Source organism: Marmota monax, unplaced genomic scaffold (genome assembly GCF_021218885.2).
Source record: "Marmota monax isolate L192 unplaced genomic scaffold, Marmota_monax_Labrador192_F-V1.1 WCK01_AAM20220418_F8-fsc00011, whole genome shotgun sequence".
NCBI classification, from domain to species: Eukaryota; Metazoa; Chordata; class Mammalia; order Rodentia; family Sciuridae; genus Marmota; species Marmota monax.
In genome coordinates, this window is record NW_026693082.1 from 27,262,820 (window position 1) to 27,284,936 (window position 22,117).

Genomic DNA, 22,117 nt, shown 5'->3' on the forward strand with positions numbered 1-22,117 from the left:
TAGCCACTGGAATTACAGGCATGCGCCACTGTGCCTAGCACTTAGTTTCTTAAATAAGTGTCATACTTCATATAACATATAGAAATTTGTCTTATTGTTGTACAGTGAACCAATAATTAATAAAAACAAACTTACCTATTTACTATTGCTGAGCATTCCCCAAATTGCATAAAGTTGTAAGGACAACATGAGGTAATATCTAGCACAGTGAAAATAATTAGAATAAAAAGTTAATATATGTTGCTTTTCTGTTTCCTTCTGCATATCATCCATATTCATATCTAGTGAAAGTAAAATTACATTTGATAGTCAGAAGTCCCTTCTAAGAAGCTTTTTTTTTAATATTATGAAGTCAAAATGAAGATTAAAAAGTACCAACAGAAATTTCACAGAACATATCCCACAAGAAGGACAAGAAAATGAGCCTGCAATTAGATAAAACTGCATCCTTTCAAAGAATTGTATTATTAAATATTCAAGATTATGTGCATTAGTGAGGACATAAACTCATAGACATACCTTTTTTGCAAGGCTTCTGACAGTAACCATTAAAGAAGCATTAAATGAAACTTTGAAAGGGGAAGACAATTCAAGAAAGGACCAATTTGAACTACTCACAGACACTGCTTTAGATGACACATTTAAGGAACAAAAGACAAAAGAGAATCGGAAAGAAAAAGTCATTTAGAGACAAAGTGGCCACTGTCCATTGATTGAGAGGTCACACTTTAAATCATCTTGACAGCTGAAAAGAAAGAAGAATATAGTTTTCCCAGAAGGTAGTTTTTAATTTAAAAAATAAATAACTTAATATAAAGAAAAAGACACCAAAGCTGACCCAAAAATGACTAAGAAATTTAGCTGAAAAAGATATGCCCAAATGTAGAACTAAAGCCAGATAAAGAACATTTTAAAATTGGCTGCAGTACAGATGAAGGAAACAACTCACTATCTTGCCATTTTCTGTCTCCTTTAGAAACTATGTCTCCCTCTAGCAATATTCTACCCTTCCATTCGGTGTAAGAATAATCTTATTTTTTCCAGCATTATCTGGATTTATGACAACTTCTGTTTTTTCATAGAAGAAGCATTTATTAAATTTATTTCTCATGACAAATGCTTTCTTGACTTTGTAAAAATAGTAGCAACACCACCATTCTTCCTCATTTTCTAAATCCTGAAGATGTAAATATTACCTAACAAATTGTTGTATATTCTATAAAATATACTAAAGGAAAATAAATAAAATGAGTATCATTAAAATGAACTCCCATCTCACAGAGTTTTGACTGAACAGGGTTGGCATTCATGTTGTAGCTTTGGAGACTATTTTCTTGGTGTCATTTTGAAAGATTCAGAGATCCTGCCACTTGGACTCATGCCACACTTATATACACAGAGAAACCTGGAGGAAGTCACCTAAATTATTTGAGCAAATAGCCAATTTTTATCTGAATTATAGGAATGTCAGAAAGCATTACTTAGTGACTAGCTACTCAGGTGTTTAGTATAATCTGTGGGCATTAATTTGGTTGATGTTCCTTAATCTCATCAATGTATTATTCTCCTTTATAAGTTAAGCAAATAATGAGATTGATATAATATTAAAAATCCTGTGAAGATTGAATGAGATATCACATAGAAAACCTTTTGTGAAGTGCCAGAAATGGTAGTCATCCAGCAAAAGTTAGATAAAGTAATAGAGCAATAGCAATAGATGTGATTGTAATAACAGATAATAGTAGTAACAAAAGGACTACTAGTCAAGAGCAATTATGATACTGAATTTTTTCCTGAGTCATCAAAGGAGAAACTTTTAATTTTACTTTTATTCTGGAACACCAACCTGAATCAAATAAGAGATAATATTTATAATAAAAGGGAGTGAGGAAAATAAGTAACAATAAAACTAGCCTTAACTTTATAATATTCTTACACTATAATTAATACTTTACATACACATTCTCATATCTCTAAAAATATCTCTTATGGAAAGAATATTAGTGGAAACCTATTTGTATGTGGAGAATGCATTTCTACCTGACTTGATTTTAAAAGAGAGAAATACTTGAGTTATATTTGAAGCCATAGGGCCAGCAGGGATGAAAGCAACTTTGGAATGTCTATTACATGTATCATCTATGGTTTTCTCTACAGTAACTGTGCTTCTCTTTGTCAGACATGTATCTGTAGTCATCTCTGGTTTCAATGTTATGCAGATTCCTGACCAAAGCGGTCAGGGGTCTCATTTTCCTCCTTTCCGGGTGTGCATAAGGATGGATAAAAAATCTCTCTGACCAAATCTTCCAACAGTGTTCTCATATCTTGGGAGTAGGGTTAGGAGTTGACCAGCCAATCTTATGTGGCATGACCATCCTGTGTCTGGGGGAAGAGCTCTGTTCAATGAAAAATGCAGGAAGGATTTCTAGGAACCAAAAAAGATAGCGACCACCCCATATAATCAGAACTCCTTGTTTATAAATAAGAAATTATCACCTGAGAACATAAATAATTTTAAAGATTCAGAATTATAGTAAGAGTACTCTTTTGTATCTCTGTGACTGCAACATACATTCTAGTCCACTGTGCCATGTATTGCTATTGTAGCTTCATTGATAATTTATAAAATGAATTTGAGTAGTAGGTTTGAATAACAGTCAGGAAATCAATACTGGTCCCCAAAATCTATGTACTAAATCTTCTCAATTTGCTTAATAACTGACAAAACTTCACTTATGTCTACAAAAAATTGACTAAAGTTTTATCAAATGTACACTGAACTGAAATGCTTAATTATATACAATATATTCATACTGTGAATAGCCTGTTTGCTATTTATTTAGTTTATGAATTTTCAATAATTTCAGCATTGTCACCAGCTCCTCTCATTAGTAATGCCTCCCAAAAATCTGTGAAATATTTGCATATTTCTTCTCTGTTTTCCAGAAGAGCCCACTGAGCCCCAGAGAAGGTATCCACACATTTAACATAGATCAGTCATGATATTCTAATAACTTAGTTTTCTTGACCATGGATAAAATTTCAGTAAAGGATATGCTCGTAATCATATGTATACAAGGTATGCAAATTTCTTTAATTCACTAGGGTATAAGATTCAAAAGTTCAAGATAATGAAGGGTCTGGAAATATTCATTCTACAACTTCTTTACATATTTGACTATTAAAGTCATGGATTTAAACATTTTTCTTTCTCAAGTGTAACTTGATTATTTGGTTTTGACATGAATCCCCCAAATATGCTCTTTTTCGATGTGCTTTTTGTGGTTCTACAGCAAACTAACACAGTAATACACAGTCTGTTATGCTTTGTTGCATGATCAACAAAGTAAATAAAATGTGTCTTGATATAATTTTCTTTTTGAGATGTTAGTGGTTACAATTTATTAAGCTATTTATAAAATAAGATTAAATTTTGCTGCGATTACCTAAATTTCCCTTCTGTGTCTACCATAATATTCTTTATTGTTGTTACTGTGTAAATTAGTGAGCAACCATTCCTTTTGTTTTATGGTTCTGCATTTTATCATAAGACCAGTGTGATCATCACTCTTTGACCTAATTGCAAACCTGCCTTAAAAATAAATTACTCTATTTTCCCAAGTAGATAAGAAATTCAAATTTTTCATTATGCAAAAAGTCCTATTTTTAAAGGAATTCAAAAGTTAATGTTATCATAATCCTAAATAGATGAAGCAATGGTGAAGAAAACTGCAGAGCAAATATGAAATTTAATAATGGCCTTCCAACAGCTTGCCTTTCAAATTGTTAGGAATTCATTAAACAATGGTTGAGCAGCACTGACAATTAAATTACTCTCATATGAGGTATCTAGCCATATTATGAATATTGCATACTACATAGCTCACATTTCTAAAGGGATGTAGACAACAAATTGGATTTCAGATAATTAACATGAGGTTTCAATTCAGTCTCCAGACACATCCCACTCTTTCCAAGCAAAAATAATTGGGATGTAACTGTATGAAGAGAGTGAACATTAAAAATATTAAAGAAATAAAAGGAATAGCATTTGTGGCTTCATTAGATGCAGTTTACCACACTATAAAATAATGTGGGGGGGGGCATGATGCAGTAATATTTACTAACCTTATAAAGTAGTCGATATCGTGCCCAAATTAAGCTTCTTAAAGACCCACAACTATAAGAAGTTGCTCTTTATTTCCCCCCAGATGTTTAAGCAATTGCTAAAAATTATAGTGCTGAGTGACAAAACTGATATTGAAACCTGCACATGTAGGACTTAATCATCACTGCAAAATAGGATTTTGTAATACACAAAGAGTCATTATCCACATTTCTACTTCTGGATCACTTTTTAGTGTCCAACATCTATGTATCTCGTCAAAAAAATATCAAGAAAACTTATAACCCCATCTCAAAACAAAGAAAATAAAATAGAAAGGGCTGGGGATGTAGCAACATGGTAAAGCATCCTGGGTTTAATCCCAAGTACTGCTGAGAGAGAGAGAGAGAGAGAGAGAGAGAGAGAGAGAGAGAGAGAGAATACTACAGACAACAAAATCAAAAACTGCTTAGAATATGTCCTTTATTTAGAGCTATTTCATTCATTCATTCATTCATTGGGTGGAGTCCACAAGAAGTTGGGCAAATGTAATCGCAGAGGGCAGGCTTGAACAAGGGGAACAAGTTAAAAAGAACAAAGTTGCTGCCTATGCACTTTTCCTGCAGTGTGTTTCAGTTAACTTTTTAAAAAGCAAACTTTAAAAAAATTAGAGTCATTTTATATTTTTAGAAAACTTATGAAGATAGTAGATTTCCAATATACACAACACTCAGTTTCCTGTTATTAGCGTCTTATGTTGATATGATACAATTGTCATGATTAATGAATGTTTATTGATAAAATTAGGTAAAATGAATTCTTCATTCCTATTTCCTTACTTAATGTCTCTTTTTGGTCATTCATACCCTACGCCTTAATTTAAATAAGTAATTTATTAAATATGGTTGACATGATAAACTGTGCATTTTAAAAATTTTAAATTTGGTTAGCTTCAAAACATGTATACATCTCTCTATGTTGCATAATCAAGATAGTGAACATATCTGCCACTTCCCAAAATTTAATTTAGCACATTCATATTCCTTTTCTTTTGCTTCTGCCCCACTTCTTTACTTTGTCCATGCTAACACTAATGTGCTTTCATTCTGATTTTTAATGTTATTAGTATTAAATTCTCTAAAATCTTATAAAAATATAATTATGTATTATAAATTCCTTCTCAATGGTTTCTTTTTCTCAGCATAGTTTTAATTCTATGTGTTTTATATATAAATAGTTAATCCACTTTTATTGCTGATGAGGAATACACTGAATGAATATATTAAGACCTTTTCTCCATCTATCTGTTGATGAAATTTTAGGTTGATTTTATATTTTTATTTTGTAGTTGAAGGTGTTCTCAATAATTTTGTGTGTATGCTTTTATACTGTAGGCGGCAAACATCTAAGTATGGAATAACCTGCTCTTGTAATAGGTATATATTTCAAAAACTGCTGAGTTGTCTCATTTTCAACTTCTAGCATCAGTGTATGAAATTTCTGGTTCCTCCATATATTAACCACATTTAGTATGATGTCATTTTCTTTTCAAACATTCTAATACATAGGCAGTGTTATCTCATCATAGCTTCATTTGTATTTTTAAAATGAAAAATGATGTTGAGTATCTCATCATACACTTAGTTTTCATCCAAATATCAATGTTTCTTACAATCCTTGTCCTTTAAAATTAGATTCTTGCTTTGTTATTATTGAAATTTCTTTATGTATTCTGGAGACAAACCACTTATTACATGCTAATTTTCAAAGTTTTCCTTAATCTGTGGCTTGTCTTCATTAGCTTGACAATGTCTTTTAATATCTGAAGTCTTTTCTTAGTGAAATCTGATTTGTCTATTTTTCTTTTAGTGACTACGTTTTTTTGAGTTGTGTCCATGAGAAATTCTCTAATCCAGTGTCGCAGGCAGGTTTTGCTTTATTTTCTTTTAGAAGTGCATGGTTAAGGTATAACAATAAGGTCTATGATTCATGTTGAATTAACTTTTAATGAAAAATATGGATTGATGTTCAGTTTTTTACATATGGATATCTAATGATTCATCACTGCTATGATCTAAATGTTCATGTTCTTCCAAAATTCATATTTTGGAACTTAATCTCCAAGGTGATATTAAGAGGTAGGGTCCATCAGAAGATGATTAGCTCATGAGGGTGGAGCCCTCATCAAGGATTAGTGTCCTTCTAAAAGAGACATGAGGGAGCTTTTCAGCTCCTTTAATCATGTGAGGACAAAGAAGGTGTCATCTGTGAGTTGTAGGCCCTCACCACATATCACTGGTGCCTTGATCTTGAACTTCCTGCCCTCCAGAAGGGTATAAGCAATGCATTTCTATGGTTTATAAGTTGCCCAGTCTAAGCTGCTTTTTACAGCAGCCCAAACAGACTTAGAATAAGCACCATCTGTGGAAAAGACTTCTCCTTCTTCACTGAATTGCCTTTTCACCAATGTCAAAATCAATTGACTATTGTAGTGGGTTGATTACTGGGCTCTTATTTGATTCCATTGATCCATTTATCTTGTTGGACAGGATGTCTCTACTACATTATATTTTAATAACTTTGGGTTTTCTTATATCCTACTAGTAGAAAAATAGTTCATGGCACCTACAACATAATCAGTATATACAACATGTTACTATTTATTATTTGTAATTTAATATATTAAGAATAAAATCCAGTGTCTGTCAAACCTTTAATTTTTACAGAACATACTATAAATCTCTAGTTCTAACATTTACTATAGATAACTATTTTGTAGATTTTAAGTCTTAATTGTAAAAAAAAATAGACAACATACATATGGGAAATTGGAGTCTTACAGAGTTTTGATTACATTTTCTAAACATTCTATTTTAAAATATTCATCTCACTATTTTTAGTTCAATTTCACTACCACTTAGAATGACTACTGTGTTCCAGTAACTGAATTAAGATTCTAAGGATATACAGAATACCAAGTCTACCTTTGAGTTCACAATAAACAGGAAACAATAAACAAATGTGGCAAATGTACTACAATTATTGCTTTTTTCCAAATTTTCACTGAAAATTACATTGATTTTCTAAAACAGTAATATGATCACGGCATTCACATGAAGAAAATATTCAAGTATTCCATTTAGGAACACATTATAACTATTTATTAAAATATATGCCTTTCATTATTGGCTATGAGTCTATTTTCAGCCTAGTTTATATTTCTGTCATTTTAAGTATTAGGAGTTGTTAAATTTATAAGAATCCTATCAAGGATCAACAATTCTTGGATAAAGCACATGGCAAACCCTCAGAGAAGTATCATTTTAAATTGTAGGCTTTGAGTTCTTTTATTAAGCCACTCTAACTGGTCCTGATTTGAATTTGTTTACTTTAATATAGATCAAACTATTGTTATAATTCAGTTACATCAGAATATCACAATCAGCAGGCCCCTTAGTTTTGGTGATTTCAAAGCAAGATGTAAGAAAATCTACAATACATGACTAAAATCAATCTTGTTTTGAAAATGATTGTGTGCTAAGATGTTAATTCAAATTTTATAGGAAAGAAAAAACTATCTACCAGCATTTCTCTGTTTAACAAAGTAAAATATAAGAGAATTCTAATATTACAGCAGATATTTTATGAAAAATATCATATAAATATACAGTAACATGATGTCTAGAAATACAAAAAACTTAGTTCTTGAAATTAAAATCAAAATAATTGAAGATGGAGTTAATTTTAGGAAATCAAAGATAATGCTTAATAAAAGAGAAATATTAAAAATACAAAAGAAAAGTTAATACAAATAAAAGAAGAATAAAGTCAGTTATGTTTTAAAATATTTTTATAATAAAATATAAGAAAAAATGGGATTTTCCAGTTTGAAAAACAAAATCATCAAAATCAGGATATAAAACAAGCATCATGAAGTCAAAACAACACCCAGGTAGCCCAAACCTTGCATACAAAGATAAGTTTCTTTTAGGAACTTATTAATCAAAAGGAAAGTAAATCATACCTAAAATTATCAGTAACTATATTGACATCAAACTATCCCCCGCAACAACAAAATCTGGATGATGAGGTATGTAAATTGCAATCAATTAATATTTTGTTGGATAAAAATTTTAAATGTAGATTAAATTTACATGTATGTAAATTTACATACATGTATGCATATTTAGACAAGGCTTGAGTTTTTATCTCTAGCAGAACATAGTGTAGGAGATAAAGTACATACTTTATGAATAATAAGTTTTTATCTTGAAAAAATGCAGTAGGATACAAGTAGTAATAATTTTAAAAAAACAACAGGTCTATATAGTAAAATATTGGTTAGATAATGCATTCATAATTGTGATGATGAGTGTTTGTGATATAAGACAAGGTAAAAGACCTCACTGAGTTAAATTAAGATTAGTGAAAGATTGCATTTTAACAACCTTCTTTTACTGATTAAATTTAGACTGTATAAAATTAAGTAACAATAATATCATTTCAAGAGTGTTTGCCAAAAAAAAAAAAAAATAGAATGTGTAGCTTTAGAATTAGACTACATAAAGAATTAAAAAAAATATTTTAGAAACCTTGTTAGGTTATGTAGATGGACCCAATCTAATCTCCTGACTCCTTAAAGTTAGGACCCTTAACAGGTTGCAGAGAAACAAAGAGGTGGTAACATGAGAAAGAATTAACCCTCCATCACTGTCTTGTTCTTCATTTTATTTTAACTAGCATGTCTTCATTATATTTATTAATGGGGTTCAGTTTATATTTCAATACATGCAATGTATTCACTGATCAAATTGAATTCACTTTATCTACCCCTCTCTCAACCCTCCAGTAATCACTATTGTACATTCAGATGTAGTATTTTTTTTAAACTTTACCATATAAAAGACAACATGTGTACTTGTCCTTCTGTGTCTGGCTTACCTCACTTATCAGATCTCACTATTTTGCACTTATCTTGCTGCAAATGACAGAATTTCATTCTTCTTTATGGGAGAATAATATTTATTGTGTATATGTATCATATATTCTCTACATATTTATTAATTGATAGACAATGTCACTGTCTTTATTATGGGGAAGGGATCATGAGCCAAGGAATGAAGCTGGTTTCAATGAGCTAGAAACAAAAATCAAATACAGACCCTCCAGAAACATGGCACTGCTCAGACCTAGGTTTCAGTCCACTGCAGCCTGATTTCCAGAACTATAAGATAAAGTTTTATTGTTTGAGTCACTGATTGCAAGGTAATTTGTTATGGCAGAAGCAAAAACGAATACAATGATTGTAAACAAAAATAAATACTTGATGATTAAGTAATTTCTCACTACCAACAAAACAGGAAACATATACAATTAGATAATGTTATTTCATTAGAACCTATCATTTATAACAGTTCCAATAAATACATAGTAGAAAGGAATAAATCTGAGGAAATAATTTGGAAACACCTAATAAAAGTGCCTCCACTTGTGCTGTGAATCACTGTAGTTTTGTTTTTTTTTCCCCTAAGTACCTATGCAGTTCTGAAACCCACACTGACCCTGCAAAAAGAAGAAGACGAGAAGAGTGTTTTAGAAGAGAAAAGAACATTTTGGAAATGACAGGTAAAGGGAAAAACAAGATTTGTTCAAGAACTAAGCCTGGGCTCTTGGTGCTAAGCCAGAAGAGGAAATTTCTATAAAGTTAAGCTTATGAAGAACCTGGAATGCAGATATTACAGATTTTTTAAATTAGTGTGAGGTTTGGATTTTAGACATATCTTTCATTCAGTGAAAAGAAAAAGGTTTAAGTAAATGAATGACCTGGAAAGATTTTCATTTTAAAAATCTCTAGGAAGCTGGGCATGGTGGTACATGCCTGTAATCCCAGCAGCTCAGGAGGCTGGAACAGGAGGATGGTAAAGCCAGCCTCAGTATTAACTTAGCTAGACCCCAAGCAACTTTGTGAGAACCATTCTCAAAAATCAAAAGTAAAAAGTCCTGGGGATATGTGTCAGTGGTAAATTGCTCCTGAGTCAATGCTCCTTGGTTAAATATCCAGTACTCGATCCACTGCCCCCACCAAAGTCTCTAAAAGGCTACGCTATAAATAGAAAAAGGTGAGAAAAAATGAAGATAGTAGACTCTGCATTCATTCATTCATTCATCCAGCCTCGTTTAAACAAAAGTCTGCCTCAAAGACTTTTCATGTTACTCTGAAAAGAGACAGATGATAGACAAATAATCAAAACCCACCAGAGGTCTTCAGATAGTGTAAATGCTGTGATAGAGAATGGGAACAGAAAGTGCAGGGAAACCATGGTGAGGACAGAACTGAAAGTGCTGCTTCAGTAAAGACTGGAAGAGGTGACATTAAAAGATGACTAGCAAAAGGTGATGATCAATTCTATTTCCTTTTATTTTTTTAAAGAAATACTGAAATAAACTGTACTTGAAGGGGTGTAGCAACAAGTAGTAGTCATAGATCCTCCTTTTTCTTTCATTTTCTGGAATTCTTTGCTCTTTTCACTTATGGCCGCTAAGGAAAGCTTTGCTCCCAGAACCCTCTTCAGCTTTATCCCATTCTGTCTTCTCAGTCGCATTCATTAATGTTTGACTCTTATTCTGAATAGAATTTTTACTAGAAGGTCTTTCTTGACTTTTAGCAATCATGTTTGCTTGGTTTGTGCATTTGCTTAAGACCTTGTCCTTCTGTTTTATTACTTTCACCTTGGTTTATTTTAATGTCTTATCTTGTTTTTCTACTATAATAGCAGTGATTAACAGGTCTATGGACTCATCTTCTTGAATCCCCAGTACCCAGTCTGTTTGAGTAAATAAACAACAGTAAATCTCCATGGAGTGAAAGAAAAACCTTCCTGTTATTTACAGCATTTAAGAACTCTTTGCCTATAGTGATATATTTGTTAGGTACCCTTCATGCTCCTTTGAATTAATTTGTTCAATAGTAATTCAGCAATTACTTATTGATTGTCTGCAGTGTACCAGGCACCATGACCAATGTTGGATTTTCAGTGGTGCATAAGATAAATATGGCTTCTTTGCTGATAGAGCTTCTTATAATTTAGTAAGACAGAATAAATATCCTTAATAGCTACTGATAATATGCTTTTATTTGGAGAGGAAAACCATTAACCAAGGGTTTTGACTCACTAAACCAATGTGGGTGCTTACTTCCTTGACCAGCACTGAAGTGACATAGAGAAATAAGACTCTTGTGCCTGCCCTAAGGGATTCAAAATCCATCAGAAGACATTGACCACAAAGCTTGAATAAATGAACTGTAACCTGATTGTTTGACTTGGGTCTGTGGAAGTACAGAAAGGTTAGTAATGTTGTCTATCTGAGGCTTAAGAAGAAAACACAAGGAAAGCTATATTGTGTTTAGGTCTTGAACCCAGGGCTAATTGGCTAAGTAAGATCACTGTAGAATATTCTGGTGAAAGATGGCATAAATCAAAGCCCACAGGTAGGCAGCGGCCCCGGCCCTGAGAGCGCCCCGGCGGAGCGGGCGGCCGGGCGCGGAGGAGCCGAGATGGTCCGCGGTGGGCGAGGGAGCTGCTGGTCCTTCATGATGAGAGATTTGGGGTGCTTCTCTCTCTTCTGTGTAGTTGACAGTCTGGGTGGTGAGGAGATGGCTGACAGTGTCAAAACCTTTCTCCAGGACCTTGGCAGGGGAATCAAAGACTCCATCTGGGGTATTTGTACCATCTCAAAGCTAGACGCTCGAATCCAGCAGAAAAGAGAGGAGCAACGTCGAAGAAGGGCAAGTAGCGTCCTGGCACAGAGGAGAGCCCAGAGTATAGAGTGGAAGCAAGAGAGTGAGCCACGTATTGTTAGTAGAATTTTCCAGTGCTGTGCTTGGAATGGTGGAGTATTCTGGTTCAGTCTCCTCTTGTTTTACCGTGTGTTTATTCCTGTGCTTCAGTCAGTAACAGCCCGAATTATTGGGGATCCATCACTACATGGAGATGTTTGGTCGTGGCTGGAATTCTTCCTCACATCAATTTTCAGTGCTCTTTGGGTGCTTCCCCTGTTTGTGCTTCGCAAAGTTGTGAATGCCATTTGGTTTGAAGATATTGCTGACCTAGCATTTGAGGTATCAGGGAGGAAGCCTCATCCATTCCCTAGTGTCAGCAAGATAATTGCTGACATGCTCTTCAACCTTTTGCTACAGGCTCTTTTTTTTTTTTTTAATTTTTTATTGTGGGTTGTTCAAAACATTACAAATTTCTTGACATATCGTATTCCACACTTTGATTCAAGTGGGTTATGAACTCCCACCTTCACCCCATACACAGATTGCAGATTCACATCAGTTACACATCCATTGATTTACAAATTGCCATACTAGTGTCTGTTGTGCTCCGCTGCCTTTCCCATCATCCACCCTCCCCCCTCCCCACCTCTCCCCTCCCCTCCCCTCCTCTCTCTCTACCCCCTCCACTGTATAACCCTGAGGGTCTCCTTCCATTACCGTGCAATTTCCCTTCTCTCTCCCTTTCCCTCCCACCTCTCATCCCTGTTAAATGTTAATCTTCTTCTCCTGTTCTTCGTCCCTACTCTGTTCTTAGTTACTTTCCTTATATGAAAGAAGACATTTGGCATTTGTTTTTTAGGGATTGGCTAGCTTCACTTAGCATAATCTGCTCTAATGCCATCCATTTCCCTGTAAATTCTATGATTCTGTCATTTTTTAATGCAGAGTAATACTCCATTGTGTATAAATGCCACATTTTTTTTATCCATTCGTCTATTGAAGGGCATCTAGGTTGGTTCCACAGTCTTGCTATTGTGAACTGTGCTGCTATGAACATCGATGTAGCAGTGTCCCTGTAGCATGCTCTTTTTAGGTCTTTAGGGAATAGACCAAGAAGGGGAATAGCTGGGTCAAATGGTGGCTCCATTCCCAGCTTTCCAAGAAATCTCCATACTGCTTTCCAAATTGGCTGCACCAATCTGCAGTCCCACCAGCAATGTACAAGTGTACCCTTTTCCCCACATCCTCGCCAGCACTTGTTGTTGTTTGACTTCATAATGGCTGCCAATCTTACTGGAGTGAGATGGTATCTTAGGGTGGTTTTGATTTGCATTTCTCTGACAGCTAGAGATGTTGAGCATTTTTTCATGTACTTGTTGATTGACTGTATGTCCTCCTCTGAGAAGTGTCTGTTCAGGTCCTTGGCCCATTTGTTGATTGGGTTGTTTGTTCTCTTATTGTCTAATTTTTTGAGTTCTTTGTATACTCTGGATATTAGGGCTCTATCTGAAGTGTGAGGAGTAAAGATTTGTTCCCAGGATGTAGGCTCCCTATTTACCTCTCTTATTGTTTCTTTTGCTGAGAAAAAACTTTTTAGTTTGAGTAAGTCCCATTTGTTGATTCTAGTTATTAACTTTTGTGCTATGGGTGTCCTATTGAGGAATTTGGAGCCCGACCCCACAGTATGTAGATCGTAGCCAACTTTTTCTTCTATCAGACGGCGCGTCTCTGATTTGATATCAAGCTCCTTGATCCATTTTGAATTAACTTTTGTGCATGGTGAGAGAAAGGGATTCAGTTTCATTTTGTTGCATATGGATTTCCAGTTTTCCCAGCACCATTTGTTGAAGATGCTATCCTTCCTCCATTGCATGCTTTTAGCCCCTTTATCAAATATAAGATAGTTGTAGTTTTGTGGACTGGTTTCTGTGTCCTCTATTCTGTACCATTGGTCCACCCGCCTGTTTTGGTACCAGTACCATGCTGTTTTTGTTACTATTGCTCTGTAGTATAGTTTGAAGTCTGGTATCACTATACCACCTGATTCACACTTCTTGCTTAGCATTGTTTTTGCTATTCTGGGTCTTTTATTTTTCCATATGAATTTCATGATTGCTTTCTCTATTTCTACAAGAAATGCCATTGGGATTTTGATTGGCATTGCATTAAACCTATAGAGAACTTTTGGTAATATCGCCATTTTGATGATGTTAGTTCTGCCTATCCATGAACAGGGTATATTTTTCCATCTTCTAAGATCTTCTTCTATTTCTCTCTTTAGGGTTCTGTAGTTTTCATTGTATAAGTCTTTCACCTCTTTTGTTAGGTTGATTCCCAAGTATTTTATTTTTTTTGAAGATATTTTGAATGGAGTGGTTGTCCTCATTTCCATTTCAGAGGATTTGTCGCTGATATACAGGAATGCCTTTGATTTATGCGTGTTGATTTTAAATCCTGCCACTTTGCTGAATTCATTTATTAGCTCTAATAGTTTCTTTGTAGAGCCTTTTGGGTCTGCTAGATATAGAATCATATCATCTGCAAATAGTGATAATTTAAGTTCTTCTTTTCCTATTTTTATGCCTTTAATTTCTTTCGTCTGTCTAATTGCTCTGGCCAGTGTTTCGAGAACTATGTTGAACAGAAGTGGTGAGAGAGGGCATCCCTGTCTTGTTCCAGATTTTAGAGGGAATGCCTTCAATTTTTCTCCATTCAGAATGATGCTAGCCTGAGGCTTAGCATAGATTGCTTTTACAATATTGAGGTATGTTCCTGTTATCCCTAGTTTTTCTAGAGTTTTGAACATAAAGGGATGCTGTACTTTGTCGAATGCTTTTTCCGCATCTATCGAGATGATCATATGGTTCTTATTTTTAAGTCTATTGATGTGGTGAATAACATTTATTGATTTCCGTATATTGAACCAGCCTTGCATCCCAGGGATGAATCCTACTTGATCATGGTGCACAATTTTTTTGATATGTTTTTGTATCCGATTCGCCAGAATTTTATTGAGGATTTTTGCATCTAGGTTCATTAGAGATATTGGTCTGTAGTTTTCTTTCTTTGAAGTGTCTTTGTCTGGTTTAGGTATCAGGGTGATGTTGGCCTCATAGAATGAATTTGGAAGTTCTCCCTCCTTTTCTATTTCCTGAAGTAGCTTGAAAAGTATTGGTATTAGTTCTTCTTTAAAGGTTTTGTAAAATTCTGCTGTATACCCATCCGGACCTGGGCTTTTCTTAGTTGGTAGTCTTTTGATGGTTTCTTCTATCTCCTCAATTGATATTGGTCTGTTTAGGTTTTCTATATCCTCCTGACTCAATCTGGGCAGATCATATGACTTAAGAAATTTATCTATGCCTTCACTATCTTCTAATTTATTGGAGTATAAGGATTCAAAATAGTTTTTGATTATCTTCTGTATTTCTGAAGTGTCTGTTGTGATATTGCCTTTTTCATCCCGTATGCTAGTAATTTGAGTTCTCTCTCTTCTTCTCTTCGCTAGCATCGCTAAGGGTCTGTCGATTTTGTTTATTTTTTCAAAGAACCAACTTTTAGTTTTGTCAATTTTTTCAATTGTTTCTTTTGTTTCGATTTCATTAATTTCAGCTCTGATTTTAATTATTTCTTGCCTTCTACTTCTTTTGCTGTTGTTTTGCTCTTCTTTTTCAAGGATTTTGAGATGAAGTATGAGATCATTTATTTGTTGGTTTTTTCTTTTTTTAAGGAATGAACTCCAAGCAATGAATTTTCCTCTTAGAACTGCTTTCAATGTGTCCCATAGATTCCGATATGTTGTGTCTGTGTTTTCATTTATCTCTAAGAATTTTTTAATTTCCTCCTTGATGTCTTCTATAACCCATTGATCATTCAGTAACCTATTGTTCATTCTCCAATTGATGTATGCTTTTTCCTTCCTTCTTTTATCGTTGATTTTCAGTTTCATTCCATTATGATCAGATAAGATGCATGGTATTATCTCTACTCCTTTATATTGTCTAAGAGTTGCCCTGTGACATAATATATGATCTATTTTTGAGAAGGATCCATGTGCTGCTGAGAAAAAAGTGTAACTGCTTGATGTTGGGTGGTATACTCTATATATGTCAATTAGGTCTAGGTTATTAATTGTGTTATTGAGTTCTATAGTTTCCTTATTCAACTTTTGTTTGGAAGATCTGTCCAGTGGCGAGAGAGGTGTGTTGAAGTCTCCCATGATTATGGTGTGGTGGTCTATTAGACTCTTGAACTTGAGAAGAGTTTGTTTGACGAACATAGCTGCACCATTGTTTGGGGCATAAATATTTATGATTGTTATGTCTTATTGGTGTATGGTTCCCTTAAGCAGTATGTAGTGTCCCTCTTTATCTCTTTTGATTAACTTTGGCTTGAAATCTATTTTATTTGATATGAGTATGGACACGCCTGCTTGTTTCCGAAGTCCATATGAGTGATATGATTTTTCCCAACCTTTCACCTTCAGCCTATGTATGTCTTTTCCTATCAAATGCGTCTCCTGTAGGCAGCATATTGTTGGGTCTTGTTTTGTGATCCATTCTACTAGCCTGTGTCTCTTAATTGGTGAGTTTAAGCCATTAACATTTAGGGTTATTATTGAGATATGGGTTGTTCTTCCAGCCATATTTGTTTATTTCTGTTACTAAACATTGTTTGTTTTCCTCTTTGATTATTTCCCCACCCCCCCTTTACTGTCCTACCTCCCACTGTTGGTTTTCATTGTTATTTTCCATTTCCTCTTCCTGTAATGCTTTGGCGAGGATGTTTTGAAGAGATGGTTTTCTAGCTGCGAATTCTTTAAACTTTTGTTTATCGTGGAAGGTTTTAATTTCATTCTCCATCCTGAAGCTTAATTTCGCTGGATACACAATTCTTGGTTGGAACCCATTTTCTTTCAGTGTTTGAAATATGTTATTCCAGGATCTTCTAGCTTTCAGAGTCTGTGTTGAAAGATCAGCTGTTATCCTGATTGGCTTACCCCTAAATGTAATCTGCTTCCTTTCTCTTGTAGCTTTTAAAATTCTCTCCTTATTCTGTATGTTGGGCATCTTCATTATAATGTGTCTAGGTGTGGATCTCTTATGATTTTGCACATTCGGTGTCGTGTAGGCTTCTAGGATTTGGGATTCTGTCTCATTCTTCAAGTCTGGGAAGTTTTCTTGTATTATTTCATTGAATAGACTGCTCATTCCTTTGGTTTGGAGCTCTGTACCTTCCTGTATCCCAATGACTCTTAAGTTTGGTCTCTTAATGTTATCCCATAGTTCTTGGATGTTCTGCTCATGGTTTCTTAACAGTCTTGCTGAGCTGTCTATGTTCTTTTCCAGTTGAAATACTTTGTCTTCATTGTCTGATGTTCTATCTTCTAAGTGTTCTACTCTGCTGGTAGTATTCTCCATTGAGTTTTTAAGTTGGTTTATTGCTTCCTGCATTTCTAGGATTTCTGATTGCTTGTTTTTTATAACCTCTATCTCCCTGTATAGTTGATCCTTTGCTTCCTGGATTTGTTTGCGTAATTCGTTGTCAAAGTGATCTTTCATTGTCTGATTTTGCTGTTTAATGTCTTCCTTGATACTCCAGATCATCTGAAGCATGTATATCCTGAATTCTTTATCTGACATTCCATCTGCTGCAGCTGTTACCTCTTCTAAAGTTGCGTTGACCTGCATTGCTTGTGGTCCTTTCTTTCCTTGTCTTTTCATACTGCTTGCGTATCTTTCCTGCAGGTGCGGGCGGCGGCTCTGCTCTCTCCTTATTCCAATTGGGGTGTCGTGGCTACCACGCCAGCAGGTCACTGGGCCTGTTCTGGGAGCTGGTGGCGGCTCTGTTCTGCCCCTACTCCAATTGGGGTGACGAGTGTACCACGCCGGCAGGCCACCGGGCCTGATCCGCCGGTCTGTTGTAGGTCTGCCTACCTTGAAGGTGCGGGCGGCGGATCTGCCCTGCCCCTCCTACCACGTCTGCGGACCCCTGGGCCTGATCTGCAGGTTGATCACTGGTCTGCTCACCCTGCGGGCACGGGTGGCGGTTCCGCTCCGCCCCCACTCCAATTGGGGTCACGTGACCACCACACTGGCAGGGCCTGATCCGGGCGTGGGAGAAGGATCTGCTCTGCCCCTACTCGAGTTGGGGTGACGTGTGTACCACACTGACAGGCCACTGGGCCTGACCCGCCAGGCTGTCACAGGTCTGTTTACCTTGCAAGCGCGAAGGGCGGCTCTGCCCTGCCCCTCCTACCACGCCCATGTACTACTGGGTCGTGGGTCTGCCCACCTGGCGGGTGTGGGTGGCGGCTCCGCTCCGCCCCCTCTCCAATTGGGGTCACGCGGTCACCACGCTGGCGAGCCGCTGGGCCTGCTCCGGGGGCTGGCGGCGGCCCGGCTCCTTCCCTCTGGCTCGAGGACAAATTGAGGAGACTCGGGTGACTGAGCCTCACCCCCCTTACCAGGAGACCAACTGCTTATGTCACCGCTGGTATTGATGAAGATCTCTCCTCCACCGCTTTCTGCCGACATCAGATCTCTGCCATGTTGGTATCCTATGCGAATGGCAGCATTTCGTTCCCCTTGCCGGGCAACCCAAGCAACGGGTGAGTCCTGACCGGCCCTCAGCAGGACCCGGACCGAGACGCAGTTTCCGCGGGCTCCTAGCCCCGGTCCAGGGAAGTTCCGGGAGCCGGAACTCGGCCGCTCCGTGCTCGGTGTAAGCTCCTATAAGTGTAAGCTCCAAGAAGCAGTCCCCGCGGGCTCAGTTCTGGGAGCCAGAATTCGGCTTCTTAGTGCGTGGTGTTTGCTCTGATAGTAGCAGGGTCCAAGAAGCAGCCTCCGCAGGCTCCGCAGCCCTGAGCCAGGGCGGTTCCGGGACGGTTCCGGGAGCCGGAACTCGGCCGCCCCGCGCTCGGTGTTCACTCCGATAAGATCAGATTTTAAGAAGCACCCAGGCGCTGAACCCTAGCAATCTGTCTGCAAGCCGCAGGCGAATTGCAGCCTGAAATTACCTGTTCTATGGCTGAATGAGCTGCGGTCAGTCAAAAACAGGTATGGTGACGTCAGTTTACCAACATGGTGGCTGCTGGCCTCCTCTGTGGTCTGACCAGTGTGGAGAACCGAGATGGACCGCTTCCTTCCCCCGTCTCGAACCCAGAATTCAGCCCTGAGTGCGGTGCTTGCGCGGCTGGCAGAAACTGCAGCACTGTAACCCTGCGTCTCTATCCCAGCGCGCGTTGCAGACTCTAGCCGCGGGGCGATTTGCTGAATAAGCAGTTTTACCCTCCGTGTGACAAACCTCTCGCGTTTGAGTCCCCGTAGCCGATCCTCGTGCGATGGAAATCCTTCCTCCAGGTTCCGGCGCACCCCACTATTGCTGGAAATTCCTAACAAGATATCCTTTAGCCGTCCTGACTTGTCATACTCCCACACAGTGAAGCAGCACACGGGGGTAATGCACTCCCCTCGCCGCCATCTTCCTTCCCCCCTGCTACAGGCTCTTTTCCTTATCCAGGGAATGTTTGTGAGTCTCTTTCCCATTCATCTTGTTGGTCAGCTGGTCAGTTTGCTGCATATGTCCCTTTTCTACTCACTGTACTGCTTTGAATATCCTTGGTTCAATAAAGGAATTGAAGTGCACCAGCGATTGTCAAACATAGAAAGGAATTGGCCTTACTACTTTGGATTTGGTTTGCCCTTGGCTTTCCTCACAGCAATGCAGTCCTCATACATTATCAGTGGCTGCCTCTTCTCTATTCTCTTTCCTTTATTCATTATCAGTGCTAATGAAGCAAAGACCCCTGGAAAAGCATACCTTTTCCAGTTGCGCCTGTTCTCCTTAGTGGTGTTTTTAAGCAACAGACTCTTCCACAAGACAGTCTATCTGCAGTCTGCCCTGAGTAGCTCAACGTCTGCAGAGAAGTTCCCTTCACCGCATCCATCTCCTGCCAAACTGAAGGCTGCTGTGGGCCATTGAGTTGCCTGTCATTTAAAGGGGATGGGTGGATTGCAAAGAAGTTGTGGCAGCTCTTTTCTCTATCCTCTCCTGGCTAGGGAAGGCAGGACCCACTCTGCCAAGGGCCCTCTGTGTATTCCCTTCTCTTTGAGGAATTTTTGTCTCTGGTACATGGGAGGCAAGATCTTTCTGACACCAGTATGTGGATTTTTAATACCATGGTGAGTCTGAAAGGACCACAGGTTTTTCTGCAGCTATTTTCTAGCATTTGCCAGCCCCTGTGCCTGGACTGATTTAAATACTTTGTTTTTCTCCCTGTGCCATTTACCCTCCCACCTCTCCTTCCTGCCTTCTAGCAACCTTGGATGAATGAGTTTTGTAATTCTAGTTGTTGTATTTTGTGGGTTTGTTATTTTTGTTGATTTTCTGTGAAGCACATACATTGGATGTAGGAGGTAAAGGAGTATCTCAGTTGCTCCTTGTTTACTCCCTTTATAGCCATCACTGTCTTGTTTCTTGTATCTCAGGTTAGGTTTTGGTCTCTCTTGCTCTACTGCAAAAAAGTAAAAGAAAAAGAAGCAAAGCAAAAAAAAAAAAAAAAAAAAAAAAAAAAAGAGCCTGAAGAGATGGGACAGAATGAAAGACCTCACAGCCAGATTGGCTGGGTTTTGAGGAGTAATCTTTTTTTTTTTTCCTTCCCCTTGAAGGGGAAAAAACTTTTTTCACTGGTACATTTAAAGCTCCCCAGCTATGGGGAGGTACCAGTTCTGGACAAGTGCCACTGTAACACAGAAATGCTCAGAGAAACTGAACTGAACTTTTCAAATCTGGAAGGTGGAAATTTACTGTTGGTCACTGCCGGGTCTTACTGGTATTTCAAAGGAATATTGGGTGCTGCAAATAGGAACTAAAGGGGTAAACTTATTAAACCCATTAAATCTGTGATCAGTGATGTTTTTCTGTCATTTTAAGAGACTAAATATGGGCTGGGAGGGTAGTGGTCAAAATACTTGTACAATTTTAAAATGTCACAATTAAATGTGAGCTGGTTTCCCACAAAAAAAAAAAAAGCCCACAGGTAGACAATTTCAGTGATTTTCCAGAACGATTAACCAGCATTAATATTCACTAAATACTTAGGGAATAATATCATGTTATAAAAAATGTGAAAATACTTAGGATATAGTGAGCATTGCTATGGCAATATGACTCTTATAATTGGGATTGCAGTGGAAGTTATTTCTTTATTTTAGTCTTTTTTTTTGGGGGGAGGGGTGGTGCTAGGGATTGAACCCAGGGCCTTGTGCATGTAGTGTTTTAAAAAGTGGCATAAGAGTTACTTTGGTTAATATACAGCTCACAAAATTAATTACTTTTCTAAATTAACAAAGTACATGTAATTTTGTTTTTTAAAAAATCTTTTAAAAAGCAACTACTCTATTATAGTCTTTCACTAATTGTTATTAATTAACTTAACCCAAAGTCAATTTACACTTTCATTTTTCTTAGTCCCATAAATTCAGTGTCAGTAATAATTGTTCTTATTCCATTTAATTTAGAAAATTTAACTGTACAGATACCTACTTCCATTACAGTCCTGCCGGTTCTGTTAGAATAGGTCAGTAAGCATATTTACTTCCCTGGTGCAAAGAGCAAAGTACATGCAAAAATGTGTTGATTTATGCAAACTGTATATCATCTCAGAGTTCATGATCTTTTACTAGATTCTCAAAGGAAATTAAGACCCAATAAAGACCCAAAAGGATCTGAAATTTCTTCTTTGTGCATTTGCCAATTTTTGATATTCTTTAAGACTCCAGTCAAATGTCATGAATGCATTAGAAATCATGGAAAAAAATATTTTTTATACTAAAAAGGAAAAAAAAAACACAAATTTATCCAGACATGAAAGATAGTTCAACATGCAACAAATAATGTAATCCATAACATCAACATGCTAAAAGTATAAATATAAAAATGATGTTATTGTATCAATAGGTAAAAAAAAGGATTGACAAGGCCAACACTTATTCATAATAATATCTCTCAACTATGAATAGAGGTGAATTTCAACTTGATAAAGCATTTCTACAAGAGTTCTAAAGGTAACATTGTATTATATAGTGAAATTTGAAGCCCTTTCAAATAGGGACAAAACAAGGATGTCCCCTCACACAATTCTTTTGCACTATCATAATGAAAGTCCTACTTGATGCAATAAGATAGAAAATGAAATGAAAGTGTTCATATTTAGAAGAAAGAAATAAAACCTG

The 22,117-nt window shown here is 36.8% G+C and overlaps 1 protein-coding gene across 1 annotated transcript; it reads left to right on the forward strand.

Moving 5' to 3' along the window:
* Window positions 1-11,645: 11,645 nt before the first annotated feature.
* On the forward strand, window positions 11,646-20,787 carry LOC124099153 (etoposide-induced protein 2.4 homolog). Its single transcript, XM_046454178.2, has 2 exons — window positions 11,646-12,302; window positions 19,386-20,787. The coding sequence occupies exons 1-2, from the start codon at window positions 11,661-11,663 to the stop codon at window positions 19,863-19,865; spliced, it is 1,122 nt and encodes a 373-aa protein (XP_046310134.1). The 5' UTR covers window positions 11,646-11,660; the 3' UTR covers window positions 19,866-20,787.
* The last annotated feature ends 1,330 nt before the right edge of the window (window positions 20,788-22,117 follow it).